The sequence below is a fragment of the Lycium ferocissimum genome, chromosome 4 (genome assembly GCF_029784015.1).
Source record: "Lycium ferocissimum isolate CSIRO_LF1 chromosome 4, AGI_CSIRO_Lferr_CH_V1, whole genome shotgun sequence".
Taxonomy (NCBI): Eukaryota; Viridiplantae; Streptophyta; class Magnoliopsida; order Solanales; family Solanaceae; genus Lycium; species Lycium ferocissimum.
This window is the reverse complement of record NC_081345.1, coordinates 33,625,124-33,640,466: the sequence shown is the minus strand read 5'-3', so window position 1 is coordinate 33,640,466 and position 15,343 is coordinate 33,625,124. Positions and strand designations below refer to the sequence as shown.

At 34.2% G+C, this 15,343-nt stretch overlaps 2 protein-coding genes across 3 annotated transcripts; both read right to left on the bottom strand.

Annotated features, from left to right (window-relative positions):
* Positions 1-863: 863 nt before the first annotated feature.
* Positions 864-2,831, bottom strand: LOC132054618 (uncharacterized). Its single transcript, XM_059446591.1, has 2 exons — positions 1,936-2,831; positions 864-1,090 (listed from the first exon to the last, which is right to left on the bottom strand). Exons 1-2 carry the CDS (start codon positions 2,602-2,604, stop codon positions 929-931), a joined length of 831 nt encoding a protein of 276 aa, XP_059302574.1. The 5' UTR covers positions 2,605-2,831; the 3' UTR covers positions 864-928.
* A 3,467-nt stretch (positions 2,832-6,298) lies between these two features.
* Positions 6,299-13,825, bottom strand: LOC132052427 (mediator of RNA polymerase II transcription subunit 13). Of its 2 annotated transcripts, none has more exons than XM_059443953.1 (4): positions 13,296-13,825; positions 10,403-10,516; positions 9,968-10,243; positions 6,299-7,163 (listed from the first exon to the last, which is right to left on the bottom strand). In XM_059443953.1, exons 1-4 carry the CDS (start codon positions 13,668-13,670, stop codon positions 6,975-6,977), a joined length of 954 nt encoding a protein of 317 aa, XP_059299936.1. In that variant the 5' UTR covers positions 13,671-13,825; the 3' UTR covers positions 6,299-6,974. The 2 variants fall into 2 exon arrangements, with proteins under 2 accessions (XP_059299936.1, XP_059299935.1); XM_059443952.1 differs by having other exon boundaries at positions 10,385-10,516; positions 13,296-13,809.
* Positions 13,826-15,343: the final 1,518 nt, after the last annotated feature.

Sequence of the window (15,343 nt, the reverse complement as noted above, 5' to 3'; positions counted from 1 at the left end):
ACCTTTTCGATATTGTAGCAACAAAATCAATGGAGAAATCGGCTTGAAACAACGATTTGAATAATTGAGAAATCGGTTTTGGGAAACGAAGTTAAGTTGAGTTAACGATAGAAGGATTTGAGTTGTTGTGTTTTATATGTAACGGTTAGGGGTAGTAATGTCTTTTTACTATGTTAGTTTTGCTCGGAAGGGCAATAATTAAAGACCACCATTTTGAGGGGCAAAATCTAAAGACCGGCTAAAAAGAGGGGCATTCGCGCCAATTGCCCGAGATGAAATTGACTACATTAATCTTTGCTACTTACATAGCTCAATTAAGCTCATCTCAATCTAATATTCACTTATTTACTTTCTCACATTAGTAGTTCCCTACATTTGTTTTACTTGGAATTCAAATTTATAAGTTGGATATACAATAATAAAAATATAAGAAGATATCAAAAAGTTCGCACATGGACCATTGTTGGTCCACCCTAAAGTGGGATGTACTACGAATGGTACAACGCCATGGCACACCTTGGTGTTAAACCCTTTACATCAACTTTATGAGCTTGAGAAAAAATTGTAACAGTGTACATTTTCTCTCAACATTCCAATGATATTTAAAACGTAAATATTTGTACAAAACTACCCTATTTTTAAATTTCTTAGTAAATGTACAAAAAGCTTACATGGTACACAACACATTTTTACCAAAATTTTGCTCTGTACTAAAAGCCTGTTTGAATGGGCTTAAAAAAAAACAGTTTATAAGCTGCTTTAGATAAAATTCTAAATCAAATAGTAATTATTTTTGAGGCTTATTTTAAGCGCAAAATGATCTATAAAGTACTTAGGTTCAAACACTCAAAAAAGCTGAAAACAGCTGTTTTCAACAACTTATAAGCCAATCCAAACAGGCTCTAAAACGAATTTCATCTCAAGATTTTCAACTAGATTCTGCTTTTTGTACAGTAGTCTTGAAGAGGAGTACATATATCTTGTGATCCATAGAAAAATACATGAAACCACCAACAGAATGCGTTACAAAAGAACCAAAACTGGACCCTACTATACAGTGCCATGCTGGTCCATAGACCCCATCAAACTCCTGAAAAATTCAGAAACACATTCATCCAATAATCAGTTCATTGAAAACCCAAATCACAAAATCAACCAAAAAAAAAGCAGAATTTATTATTTTTCCGTTTCAGTTTTTTTTTTAAAAGAAATTGGATCTTGTGATTTTAAAATAAGACTATATAAAAGGGTCAAAATGCCTCTCTTTGAAAAAGTCACTCAAAAATATTAAAGAGTTATTTTTTCAATCCGTGACACTTTTTTTGGTTTGTATCTAGGACCAGTCACTTTTTTAAATTAAAAATAAATTAAAATTTTTTAAGATTACAAATTTTAAAATCAAAAAAATAAACGAATCATTTTTTGAAACCAACAAAAAAAATTGTAGGTATGAAGTTTGAGAGAATTGAAACAAAGAGGATCGTATGGGTTATTATTTGGTTGGATCGCATTTAAATGTTTTTTTTGGGGGATAAAAATTTAAAAATTTGAATGAAATAATTTTTTACCCATTAAATAAGTTGACCCGAATTTTTTTTTTCCAACAAACTAATACGGATAATCCCCTTAAAATAAAGACTTATATAATGTACAAAATGCTCTTAAATCTGTGATCCCAAATATGTCACTCAAGATGTTTCAGTTAAAGAGTTATTTTTTCAGTCCGTGACACTTTTTTTGGTCTGTTCTAGGACTAGTCACTTTTTTATAATTAAAAATAAATTAAAATTTGTTTGAGATTACAAATTTTAAAAGTTTTTCTTTTTCTCTTAAAAGTCAAACGAATCATTTTTTGAAACCAACAAAAAAAAAAAAAAAATTGTAGTAGACACATAAATTAAAACAGCAAGAATATACGGCTACACTTTTGTTTACCTTTTTGAGGGTAAGAGCAAGAGCTTTAGATGTGAACTTTTCCAAGCTATCATGAGTCTTTCTTGCACAATTCACAGCATGAATCTGCATAAATGGTGGCATATCCACAGCCACAACTTTCACACCACTACAAGAAAAGAAATCAGCCAACTCTATTTTTGAACTGCAAAATGATTTCCTTCTTCCACCATTCTTCAATAATGGTACTGATAAAGATTGCTTTTTTATCTCATCAAATCCTTTAAACCTTTCAAATTCTTGACTCTTAGACAAATTTACAAATGCCCTTTTAACATCCACCTCTTTGTCAAACTCTTTTCCCTTGTGGGGTACATATTTTTTTACCTTGACCATAGTAGAGCTACCATGTTGACTGTTTGACTTGGTCAAAGCTGTACATGAAGAATCAAGAACATGTGAATCAGTCCAAGATTTGGTCTTTAAATGGTTGTAAAGTGAATTTGATGAATGCCCACAAGAGTCTTTTGAGTTAGATTTAAGGATTTTTTGATTTGCATATAGGTGGGAAAATTTGTTGGATATGTTGTCTATAGTGTTAGAGGGGGTGGGTTTAGGTTGTTTTTTTAGAGTGGGATCCATAGAAATGGAAGTTTTAGGCTTATGTTCAGGAACTGCTAAAATGCGCCTGTTGGAGGTATTGTGTGCCATGTTGTTTGGATTTGGAGATAAGTTATCAAGAAATGAAAAGGGGAAAGAGGAAAGTGAAGTTAACTTCAAAGAGGCAAAGAGGGATATGATGTTGGAGGAAAGTTTAAGTGGATTGGGACTTGTGAGAGATTTTTAGCAGGAGATGTGGCTAAATTGCGCCGGGTGCGGAGGATATGAAGGGGACAAACAGAAAAATTATAAAGAAAAGATGAGAAGTGGTGAAAAGGCACTTTTTGACATCATTTTTTTTGTGCAAAAAGCATGTGGAGTCACTGAGATAGGTTCCATTGGAATTTGGTTTCATCTAAAAGCAGATGTGCATTCTAATTGACTCGAAAATTTAATTAGAACTTGTCGATAATATTTAGTTTGATTATGATTATTAAAAAATCGAACCAAATCGATAAATTATATACATAAATTTTATAATTATTTATATGGTTTTTTTTATAAATAATTATAAATATTTTATACCTTTTAATTTTTTTTTCGATTACCCTTCATTTGGGGTGCTCTTTAATTTTGCCCTTCAAATTGGTAATCTTTAATTTATACCCCTCGCCTAACACCCCGAGGTTGTGGGTTCGAACCCCAACTCAGGTAAAAAAAAAATCGCTAGGCAGACTTTGTAAAATTCTGCCTGAAGGGTAAAATTTAAAGACCACCATTTTGAGGGGTAAAAATTAAAGACCACCCTCGCGAATGGTAATAACTTAAGTCTAATTGTTATTAGCAAGATCAATTTTGATAATTTGTATATAATTTGCATGTCACATGTGTTTTTTATTGTCTTTAGCCTTAATGCATATGCAGCCCCCTAAATTTATGGGTTGTTTTTTTTTTTCGAATTTATAATTTTCTTTTTTATTATCCGAATGTGATTGCTAATATTTTTCGTATGAAAAGGATAGTTTGAATCCCCGAACTCGTCCTCAGTTATCGTGTCTATCAAAAAAAAAAAAACCATGTCTCTAAATCGATTTTTATTAGAAGCAAAAAATAAATTGTGGTAATGAAGGTTATTTTAAGTAATATTTTAGACGTAATGGTGGTAAGTTACTCTTTGGACATGGTTTCAAATCATGTGTTGGTTGGATATTTTAAGTTGTATCTTATAGACATAAAACCCCCAAAAAATTGTGAAAACTATCAAAACATTCTCTTCTTTTAAATTAAGTCTTTTTTTCCCTCTCAATTACAACATCAATTAATCTTAGCTAAAAAATGACATAATTAAATTAAAATATATATTAGCATGTTGCTACATTGAAAATAAAATACTATATAAGTGAGATTGTGTTTGATACACATGAGTTTTTTTTTTTTTTTACAAAATATAAAGTTCGGGTTAAATTTATATTTAAAAAAGTTGAAAACATGATTTCCCTAGTGAAAACGTACGTCCAAACACCGGTTTGAAGTGTCAAAATAAAAAAAATAGGTAAATTTAAATTGAAGAGGGAGGCTCATATGCATAACAAGATCAATTTTGATAATGTATATAACTTACATGTCACGTGTGTTTTTTATTGTCTTTAATCAAGCAGTAAATATTTACTCGCATTACATCAAAACACTTCAACTTATTATAGTTGTTATTAAGTGATTTAATATAATAAAAAGTATACATTAATTGATCGTAATTAAATGAGTGTATGTACTCAAAAAACATGTTATATCTATTCGTTTGATATAAAGCAGTACTTTAACAGTTGGCCATTCGTACAGTAAAAACAATTGGCACTATTTAGGTAAAAGAGTGGCAACTGCTGACTTATTACCTCTGCAGGAAGCAAGCTGTCTTTTCAAGTTCACTATACATAATCGGGTGACAGATGATTTCAGGAAGCAACCACTCTATTGAGACAAACCTAGTTTAAATATGCATCAATCATTTCACCAATTATCCTTCCATTAATAAGTTTTTAATTAGAAGCCTCGAATTCAAATTGTGAGAAATTAAGTTGTGGTAAAATTTGGCCTATATAATTGTAAGAATTATTCACTTTATTCCAAAAAATTTTTTTATTTTTTCGGAATCGGCGACAAGTGAATTCCGCCCCAAATACAACTTGTGTTGTATTCGAATACCAAAAACTCAATAATAAAAAACTTATTTTTAAAAAAAATTCATTTTTTTTCACTTTTTTACAATTACAATTCACCAAAAACTATAATTTCGAAAACTATAGCCAAACACAACTCCAACTCCAAGTTCCAACATAATCCAAAATTTCAGGAAAAAAACCTAGTTTAAATATGCATCAATCATTTTTTTATTGATATAATTAGAATGAACAAATAGTAGGAAATTAAAATTTTGTGCTCTTTTAAAGAACCATACTTGATTAATCAAGCCATCAAATTTCGTATACCAGACAATTGTATAAAAGAATGTGGTATAGAGTGATGCGTCAAACATGAAAAGGATTTACCCGCAATCAGTGCCAATACTGTTTTGACAAAAAAAAGTGTTTATACTGAATCTATAAATGCAACTATGCAAGATATTCTTGCATGTAAACTCGTATCCATTTAATATGGTTAAGTGATGTATTATCCTGTTAATTTATATCCGTAAGATTAATTTGCTTACTTAGTCTAAATAATGTGCGCCCCGTGAATCCGTGATACAAAAACCAACTAAACTTGTGTGGTATGGTCACCAAAGACCAAACCCCGACACAGGCTCTCATGAGTAGTTGGTGAATTTTGAAAATTTTGGCGTTGCCTTTCTTTTGCCTGTTTACTTCGAGTGTGTGACATGTTTGTACAATCCAAATGGAACAACGTTCAGTCAATTTGAATGCTTCCTTCACTATTTTAATATTTCTTGATGATTTTTTGAACTAGCACTATTGTTCCCTTACATTCCAAAACTGCTAGAGTAACCTGTTCCCTATCAGTCCTTAAATCCTTATATGTTCATAAACAAGATTTGATCTGCAAAATTTATTGAGAAATCAACTTAAATAAAATGATAAATGGTGGAATTTATGTGCCAAGTTCGCGCACAAACACAAGTTCGCAACCAGCAAACTTCATGTTTAAGCCGTTTAAAAGACGCAATTTTATTTACTTAATTATATATTCAACATGTCCACTCAAGTGCCAGTCTAACTCTTTAAGTAAAATTCTTTTTAATAATAGATCACAAGAGACTCAAAACCTAAGACCTCGTGTCCTCAGCTCCGAACTCCATCATTAACTTTGTTCTTCGTCAAAACTAAACCAGTGTTTTCACCACGAAATAAAATCAAAGAGAAAAAGTAGCAATTGCCAATACTGCAATATACCACTCCCTCCGTCCCAAAAAGATTATCTTAATTTGACTTGACACGGAATTTAAGAAATAAAGAAAGACTTTTGAAATATGTGATCCAAAACAAGCCTTAGATATTTGTGTGGCTATAAATCATCTCATAAAATTAAATTATTTCTAATTATAGAAATATGTCCATTTTTTGGGATAAACTAATAACCAAAGTATGACAGAACTAACTTTAGATCGAGCATCACGTGCTTCCAATTCCAAATCTCAATACCAACTATTAAGAGTAACGTCATTTTGACAATAGAACCGATACAAGTTCATAACCAGAAAAAGGCAAAAAGCAAAAGCAGGATGGGAGAAAGAACCATTAATAAAAGCATGCAGTACTCTCAAAGCAAATATAAAGTGGACATAGTAAGACCTTCTAACTCGAGATTCAATATTCAGCCGACATGGTTATGGAAAACAGATGACAAAATGAAAATCTCGAAACGGGGCATTTGTATTTACATTTCTCAAGAACACGTCACATTGGATCCTCCTCCCAGTCTATTACATTTAATATGTTCTGCCAAATTTCAAGAAGAATCACACATCGGTGACATACTTCAGAGTACCTCAGAAATCCTAACACGGGATCTTTGATATAAGGCATTGAATCTGAATGAGGTCACATTGATTGAGAACGGAATCACACAACAAAGACAAATAAAATGCCACTCATGGCAATAGAGCTTTAAGACTTAACCATAATTCAAAAGCTAAATGGCATCATATATGTACATGGGATATTCATTCTCACACCTTTAAGAACTGAAAACCTTAATCAGGGCAACGTCACAAGGATCAGATGGACACTCACAGCCGGCCAGAGGAACCTGAATACTATACTTACGACTAGAAGGTGTCGGACTTAGACACTGCATCTTCATTAGTACCTTTCCAGAATGAGCAATTTGGAATTTCAGAATGATTTACAGCTTCACAGATTAGCCAGTTTGAATGAGGTTAAGAAAACATAAAGCCAACTAACAAGAATAATAACACGTTGCTAGGTCACCTTGACATGTAAAAACAACCAGCATAACTTCTAATTTCATGGGCTTGAAAACCGATCACGAAATACTGAAGTGCCGCCTGATGCTACAGGAGAAGGAGAGGAGGCAACAAAATTCGTTCCAGATAAGGACATCGGGGGAAGATTTGAAGGTTGACCTTGCTGTCCCGGAGGTGCAAACCGTGAAGGACTAACAGTAACTCCAACAGATCGTGAAGAGAGAGGACCCTGAAAAAATAGGCGGTAAGTTAAAATGAATGTCTTAACCTCGTGAAATTTATCTAAGCTATTACCTACTATACATGGGATTACCATTAAGTAGCTTATCTAGTAAAAATTTGAGTTACGGGAGGAAAATAATACACCATAGCTTCCTCCTCATAGTGAATCCGATAAAAATCAGTTCATCAAAAATTCAGCCAACTGGTTTATGAGAAAACTAATTCATCTTCTTTCATATCTTCTTTTCTTATAGCTGTTTTCTTCAGTTTCTTGTTATCTTCCCATTCACCCTATTATATCAAAAGTAGACCTCAAAGAAAAATAACCTCCGGATAGTACAAGAGCTATTTAGTTAACTGTACTAAGTTGACTAACATACGATTACGAAAATATATGATTGTTCAGCATTTTCGTTACAAAGGACTACTAATAACTAAATTCCAATATATATATACTTATGTTTTGACAAATAATGTACTTTGCAAAATTTTGGAAAAAGTTAAAAGTTAAAAAAGTCCTCGCAGTTGGAGACTTATACTTGAAATAGGTATCTGATAATGAGTACCAAAATTCCACATGTCACATGGAGTGAGGGAACAAAAAGGACCCAAGATAATTTTATTCATTATGGATTATCGAATTCTACAGTAGTTTCTACGTTAGACTGCATATTTATGTATAACCGAGAAAGGTCTATTTGCGAAAACCAGATGTAAGCAACTAATGCACTATCAGCAGCCTTTCTCATAAGGCAATTTGTCAAGAAAGGTATCGCCTGATCTTCATCTGGAACTCCATTTTTTACAAAGAAAAGGAACTGAGAATTTTGCATCATCCTTTAGGGGAAAGTGATTGAAGGCTGATTGATATATAACTCCAGCAATTTGTGTTCTTACAACTAGTATTAACAAGGTAAAAGAGCACATAAACTTCTTCATTGAGGTAAAGCAGTATATATCTTATAATATATCTTTCCTTTGTCAAAGCACCACACTCTTGATTATGACATGCGCAAAGTAAAATTAACTTATTTCAAGGTCCAAGTCCAACAAGTGGCAGACACTAGTTGGAACAGCTCAAAATCAACATGGGCTCCTTAATTTCAGCTCATGTTGAACAAAAGCACAAATTTTGAGATGCCGTGGACATATTTCTATGTTAGAAAAATTAAGAGAATGTGGTGCTGTTGTACCTCTCCGCATTTTCCATGTTACTCAATAATAAATTCCAAAAGGACCTTTTTTATGAATAAGGAGAAAAACAAAAAAAGAAAAGATTCCAGACTTCTATAAAAAAAAGAGAAGATTCCAGACTTCTATAATAGAATAACGTGGATAATAAGATGTAGTACAGCAGAATGTTTCCTTATAGATTTCGAAAGGTCTCTTATCTCCGAGGAAACAATAAACATTGCGTTTCCTCTTTGCAGTTGCTATTTCCCTCTTTGTGGGTTTCATGTCACATTAGCTAATATCGTCAAGGGAAAATCCACTAAAAATGAAAGACTTGAAGAGAGTAAAGTAAATAGCTGATAACTTCGGCAGTAAATGATTTGATTCCTAACATAAGGATGCAGACAAGTCACTCTAAGACATGCACTCAAGTCACAACATTGGATAATAAAGCCCTTGCATAACATTGGATAATAAAGCCCTTGCAAATCTCCTCCCTTTTATGACAGGTTCATAGTACCAGGAAGCCAGAGAATATGAAGATAACTTTAGAGATTAACTGTAGTAGTAGTAGTACTCTTTACAAGGACTGGCTAACTTTGTACCATTAGACAATAAGAACAGAGCAGATATGTCCCCTCTGAACAGTGATAGTATCTGCATAAATGAAACTATACTAATGGACAGTCGGAAGTAGAAAAGCCAAGAGCACTCGCCATTCACATGGGATCAATCTAACACAATCACTTAAAGCCTGACTGTATTCCACCAAAAGCAAATCCTAGTTGTGCCAAAGAAAATTTGGTGCAATTCGTTCAAACTGATTAAGAAAATGGTGTTGCAATTCAGTCATTTAAGAGTTAGGAGACGAGTTAGGGACAGAATTAAATTTTAAAAACAAGAACTTTCACCCAGGAACAATTAAGCAAGCAACCCAATGTAGCGAAGACATTAATTTAGATTCAACTAAAACAGTAACTCCCTCCAATAGGACTTAAATGCATGCCTCTGATTTACTCGTTGACAATGTTGATGGTAGAAATTTTGATTGAAAACAGAACCAACACTGGCCGTAATGCTGTATGCTACTAGCTCATAAAGCTTCATTTATTGCTAACCAGCTTCGTCGGTTTTCAGGCATGGGATTACATTGTCCAATTGTTGCTGATCTCAAGCATATTTCTGAGATTGAAGCATGATGGACATGCTATAATTGATTTTGCTTGACTTTTAACTAAGGACTTCCTGAATAATCAACTCACTTACAAGAAAAGAAATAAATGTTGATAGCTTGACATTTAACTAGGTAATAAATGGTTGAATAATTGAAAGAAGAGGATCATCCAGGATCACATTGAAGCTGAGGTTATTGCATTTGATTTGTGTATCTACCCCCACTGACAATTTGTCTGCTCTATTAAGGAAAAAGATAAGCAATAGACTTTGGATCAAGGGAGTGAAACAGCAGTAATAGGCTGACTAACTTGTTGTTTTCATGCTATCAGCTTAATTAAGACTTTCTGAACGTGGCTAGAGCTAATTTAACTAGAAAAAAAAATAATTAGAACCCTCTTTTTCCACTCCTGGTGTTAGTGCCACAAATGAAAGTCAAAGACTCATGCATAGATAGGACATTACCACATTATAGGGGGTCTTCCTCAGTTGAGAATCCGAACACGGAGATGTACTGCTCATACGAAGCAAATTCCGAGAAAGCATGTTCTGGTTAGAAGCGTCATCACCTCCTTCTCCATCCATATCACCAATGGGGTTTCCGTCTGAGCCCATTCTAGGCGTATTTAGTCTAGTCATGGATCCAGTGTCATTTGCAGTATCCACTTGAAGCGGGAGTGATGACCGAACTGCCATACCTTGCATGCTCCGTCTCTTTAGCTCCTCTTCTGCATTCAGAATCTGCAAAAAACCAATACTTGTGACCAAATAATGATCATGCTAGGTCCATATATAATTTGAAAGATGTTCAGAATAAATAAAAAATGAGGCATAATGTAAAAGTTTCAGTTCCTACTCCGATTGTTTTACACTAAAAATCACCTGTTTTAGTAATTGTACCAAACCATGCTTCTTCATATTCAAAATCTGTAATTTATCCTCAATCTCCTTCTTTCTTTTCTGTTTATCAGTTGCATCCTCTTTGTTGTTGTTGTTATCCTCTTTGTTGCTCGTCTGCCAAGGAAAGTGATTAAAAAGGTTAAAAACCTAACAAATGGAATTCAGAAGAAAATGATTTGGAGTTAGTCCTTATTCAAAATTATACACCAAATTTATAAGTGACCCTGATCTCAAACACAATATATAACCATATATTTTTGCATATCAGACAACCTTCCACCCCGCCTCAACCCTCTCTGCTAACCCCATTGAAAGTTGGGACGTATTCAGACCGAAAAATTCACTACAATCAACAATGAGCCAAAAAAGAGATTGAGGCTAATTAATTTTTGGTAAATTTTGAAAGAGGCCAAATAACATGTATGTGCAGATGAACGAATGAGCAATGAGAGGTAAGAGAAAAATAAAGGTACCAATGGACTGCAAGCAAGAATGCAGATGAAAAGGCAGTCATTAGCAGAACCATTGATCCTTATGCCTTTGCAGCTCATGATGTTGTTCATTCAAAATGTGTATCACATAATCAACACTATTCAAACAGCTGGCATATACTCAATCAGGCAATTTCACTCATCATTTCTACTTTTTTTCTTAATTAAGTAAATAATATTATCAATGATGGGAAAACCCCGTATACAAGCCATATATCAAAAAGTAAAGAAACCTAAACCAAGGTATGGTTCTCTACAGAATATGAATCTTCAACCAAAACAGGGACCTCATAGGTACACCAAACAGAAATTAAACACGAGGTTATCTTTTTTCAATTTTACAAAGTCATTGTCAACCCTTTCATGTGCTCTCCTATTTTTCTCTTTTCATATAATCCACATAAAAGCTAGTTGAGCAACATCCCACACCCTCGATCTTCTCATTCACCTTCTGATAAGGAAATGGACCATGGGGACCTAACTCAACCCCAAAAGTTAGCTCATGAGGGCAGTATTGCCAAGACCATATAAAGAGACCAAGTAACCCTTAACCCCGCGATGTGCGCCCCCCCCCCCCCCACCCCCCCCCCCACGCATGTGGAGGCCCAACATTGGGTAAACAATGAATTGGATGGGCCTGACTCTGATACCACAATAAAGAAATGCACCTTGGACCTAACTCAACCCCAAAGCTAGCTCATGAAGGGAGGATTTCCCAAGACCATATAAAGAGACCAAGTCAACTTTTTTTTTTTTTTTTTTTTTTTGATAAGGTAAATAGGGGAAACCCGTATACAAGACATATACCAAAAGAAGAGAACCTACACCAAAATATGGTTCTCAACAAAATAGGTCCAATCCTCTATACAAATTGGACTCATAAGCACACCAGAAAGAGACTAGAGACAAAACACTAATCCGCAATTTTACAAAATCAAGTTCCACCACTTCAAATGCCCTCCTATTCCTTTCTTTCCAAATGACCCACATGATCAATAAGGGGCTAAGGGCCAACGCTCCATGCCACCAAGTAATCCTTAACCCCACGATGTATCTCCACATCTGTAGATGTAGCCCCAACATAGATGTTCCTCCTCTACCTCAAAATCACTTCCCTCGCTCCCATTCAAGCGAAATAAACACACTTTCATGGGCACTGGAACCCAAATAAAAAGGTATGGAAAGGTCAACTCTTCTCTCACTAACAAACTCTAGTAATAAGTCTTAACTATGAATAAGTTGTGCCTACTCCTCTCCCCATTTCCGTAAATCCGACATAGCATGGGGATTCACCATCTCTCCGTTAATCATTAATTTCTGAGAGGAGTATTTTCCCCAACAGATCTAATGAAAAGTATCCCATCGTTCTTTCCCTTTTTTTTTTTTTTTTTTTTTTTTAATATATTCGTGGTGTCTGGACCAGCTTGCACCTACCTCAACTAATTCCACAGGATACCTGCTGCCTCCCGTCAGCAGCAGGTAATTGTGTCCACCAAGGCAGAAATTATCCCAACCATCACACAAGGATACCTCCTCATCTCTGATCAGTATATGAAGCCTCAGCTAAAGAAATACTAATCTTAAACCAACTACACATATAGCACTAAGCTCTTCCAAATCTTCTGATACATCCTTACTTCATGGATTATTAAAACCTCAATTTGTGTAAGCAAAAATGGGAAAAGCTGTAGGTCATGTTTCAATAATCCAGATATAAAAGCAGCCCCCTTGCAAAAATGGGGAAAAGCTGCATAAAATATACGCCCAATTCACCCCTACCTTGACTTAGCTAGGAGCCCTTTTTAACTAAGGGAGTTTTTTTTTTTTTTAAAATTTTTGATAAGGTTTTTTAACTAAGGGAGTGCACGGTATGGAGGAATTTTCCAGAAAATGTTTTCCAATATTTTCATGTTTGGTTGGTCATACCAAAACATTTTATCTAAGAACACAAATTCTGTAAGTGACATTCCAAGTTCATTGTCTCCTCCCCATCCATCCAACGCCCCCAACCCCCACTTCTTGGTCAGCCCCCCACCCCCCAAATATTATTTGGTAGATAACATATAAACGCTCTTAGGATAATATTTTTTTTCCTTACTTACCAAACACCAGAAAATAAGTCAAAAAAACCACTTGTTTCCAAGAATACAATTTCTAGAAAACATTTTCCTTCATACCAAACACACCCTAAGAAAAACAGAAAGATGCAGGGAGCATAAGTGATATTTAACTAAACCAACAAAATTACAAACAAACAACAACAACATAACCAGTGTAATCACACAAGTGGGGTCTGGTGAGGGTAGAGTATAGGCAGACCTTAACCTTACCTTTGCAAGTAAAGAGACTACTATTTCCGATAGACCAAATTACAAACAAAATAAATGAATAATTCCATATACCTCAAAACCGGAGGGATTCACCGGAACGTCCAATTTCTCGCCGTTTTCCACAACCTCAACCTTAGGTTCAACGACCACAACATCAGTTGAATCAACCAATTTCCCATCCTCTTCCTTCTCAGCCTTTACTGGTACCAAAACAGGAACCTCACCCTCACTTTTAGACTTGCAATCACTTTTAACGTCGTTAGGGTTAGGGTTTGTAGTGTCGGTGGCGGCGTTGGGAGGAGTGAGGAGGCGATTTAGGGCACGGTTGCGGCGACGGAGGAGAGTTCTGAAGTCTTTGAGAGATATTTTGGGGGTTGGCATTAGCCATCTACGTGGTGCTTCTGGTGCTCTATGCAGGTTTCCTTTGTACAATGATAGTGCCACCATTTTTGTTTGCCCCAATTTGACCTTTCAATTTTGCTGTCCGTTCTAGTTTCTTCTTTCTTATTTATAAGTTCCGGATTTTTAAATCATGCATATGGAGTGGTGAAATTATTATTATTCCTACGGAGTACTATATGATATGTTTGCAGTTAATCAATCGATTATGATGATTCTTATAATACGTTTGATGACATTGGAATGACTTGATGATATTATAAAGAATTGATGATATTATAATGTTTAGTACTGCTAGTATTATAATATTTCTGTTCGCTTTTACTTGTGGCGTTTCATATTTTGAAAGTCAAACTATATGACTTTAATTAATATTTTAAAATGTATTATTTGGTATAGTAATATGAGAAAAATTTCGACTTATAATATATTCCGTATAGTTTTCGTTTGTTAATGATAATCTTTATAGTTATTAACAAAAGAATGGACTAGAAGCGCAAAATAGATCGTTTACTTGTTGTCAAGCTTATTAAGAATGAGCACTTACGGTATCATCCTGTTAGGTCTATTGTTAGAAATCAACAATGCTATTGTACATATCTAGCGGAGAAAACTAATAAATGTGGCTTTCTAGCAAATAAAAATTATAGTACTACACAAAAAGTTTGATAATCTGTGAAGCTGCGTTCAAGAAAATAAAAAAATTCTGTGTAGGAATCAAGTCATGTACTTTATGCAAAATTTTAAGTAATTTGTTTAATCTTTTCAACTGAACCCAAAAAAAGTTAATCAATCAATACCTACAAAAAAGTAATTGAAAAGTTATTTATTCTTAATGCTCAAGTGACTGAAAAGTTATTTATTCTTAATGCTCAAGTGACATTTTAACTCATCACTGTCTAAAAGAGGAGATGACATGATCAATTCAATTCGAAATTTCCAACTAAAGATGAAAAAATATCAGTTATTTGACCACATCCCTTTATTACTGGTAAATACCAACTTGTAACGAGAAAGGACATGATCAATTCAATTCGAAATTTTCAACTAAAAATGAAAAAATATCAGTTATTTGACCACATCCCTTTATTAGTGGTAGATAGCTACTTGTAAGGAGAAAGGAATTAATCACAAGGATGTGATGCAATATTTAGCCGCTTTTTCTTAATTAAAACATTTCTGCTCGGTATCCGAGATAAAAATTATTTGTTAGAGAGGCTGACCTCAAATGAGGCTCTAACCGGTATGAATCGGAATTAAGAGTGACTCCAATCGCGATACCGAATACCGAATGGAAAAAAATGACAAAGGAACTAGCATTTCTATAAATGTATTCCGTCCAACAAATGAGGCGCACTAACACATATGAAAGTATAGAAGCAAAGGGGAGTTAGCAAGTGTCGGTATTTAATGTATGTATACATTCACAACCACAAAAAAGATGCAACTTTCCTAGTTGATATCTTTCTTTTTTTTTTCTTTTTTCTTTTTTTCCGTTGCTAGTGGATATCTACTATGCATGATGTAGGCTATTGCGTCTCAATAAAACCATGACAACAACTGCTGACTCAAACATACAAAAACGTGAGCGAAAGCTTCAGCAAGCAACATACCACATTAAGGCAATGGAGACCCCTTTTTTTTTTTTTTTTAAGGCAATGGAGACAACTCATTGAGTCAATATTTTAAATTATGAATTCTAAATTTGTAATTTTTTTTGT

Bases quoted from the DNA above. Each gene is read 5' to 3' on its own strand.
- LOC132054618 (XM_059446591.1), bottom strand. From the start codon at position 2,604: ATGGCACACAATACCTCCAACAGGCGCATTTTAGCAGTTCCTGAACAT. The intron at 1,091-1,935 runs GTAAACAAAAGT...TGAATTTTTCAG, and splicing joins TTGCTCTTACCCTCAAAAAG to GAGTTTGATGGGGTCTATGG.
- LOC132052427 (XM_059443952.1), bottom strand. From the start codon at position 13,670: ATGGTGGCACTATCATTGTACAAAGGAAACCTGCATAGAGCACCAGAA. The intron at 10,244-10,384 runs GTGATTTTTAGT...GGTTTTTTGCAG, and splicing joins TGGTACAATTACTAAAACAG to ATTCTGAATGCAGAAGAGGA. The intron at 7,164-9,967 runs GTAATGTCCTAT...CTATTTTTTCAG, and splicing joins GGAAGACCCCCTATAATGTG to GGTCCTCTCTCTTCACGATC.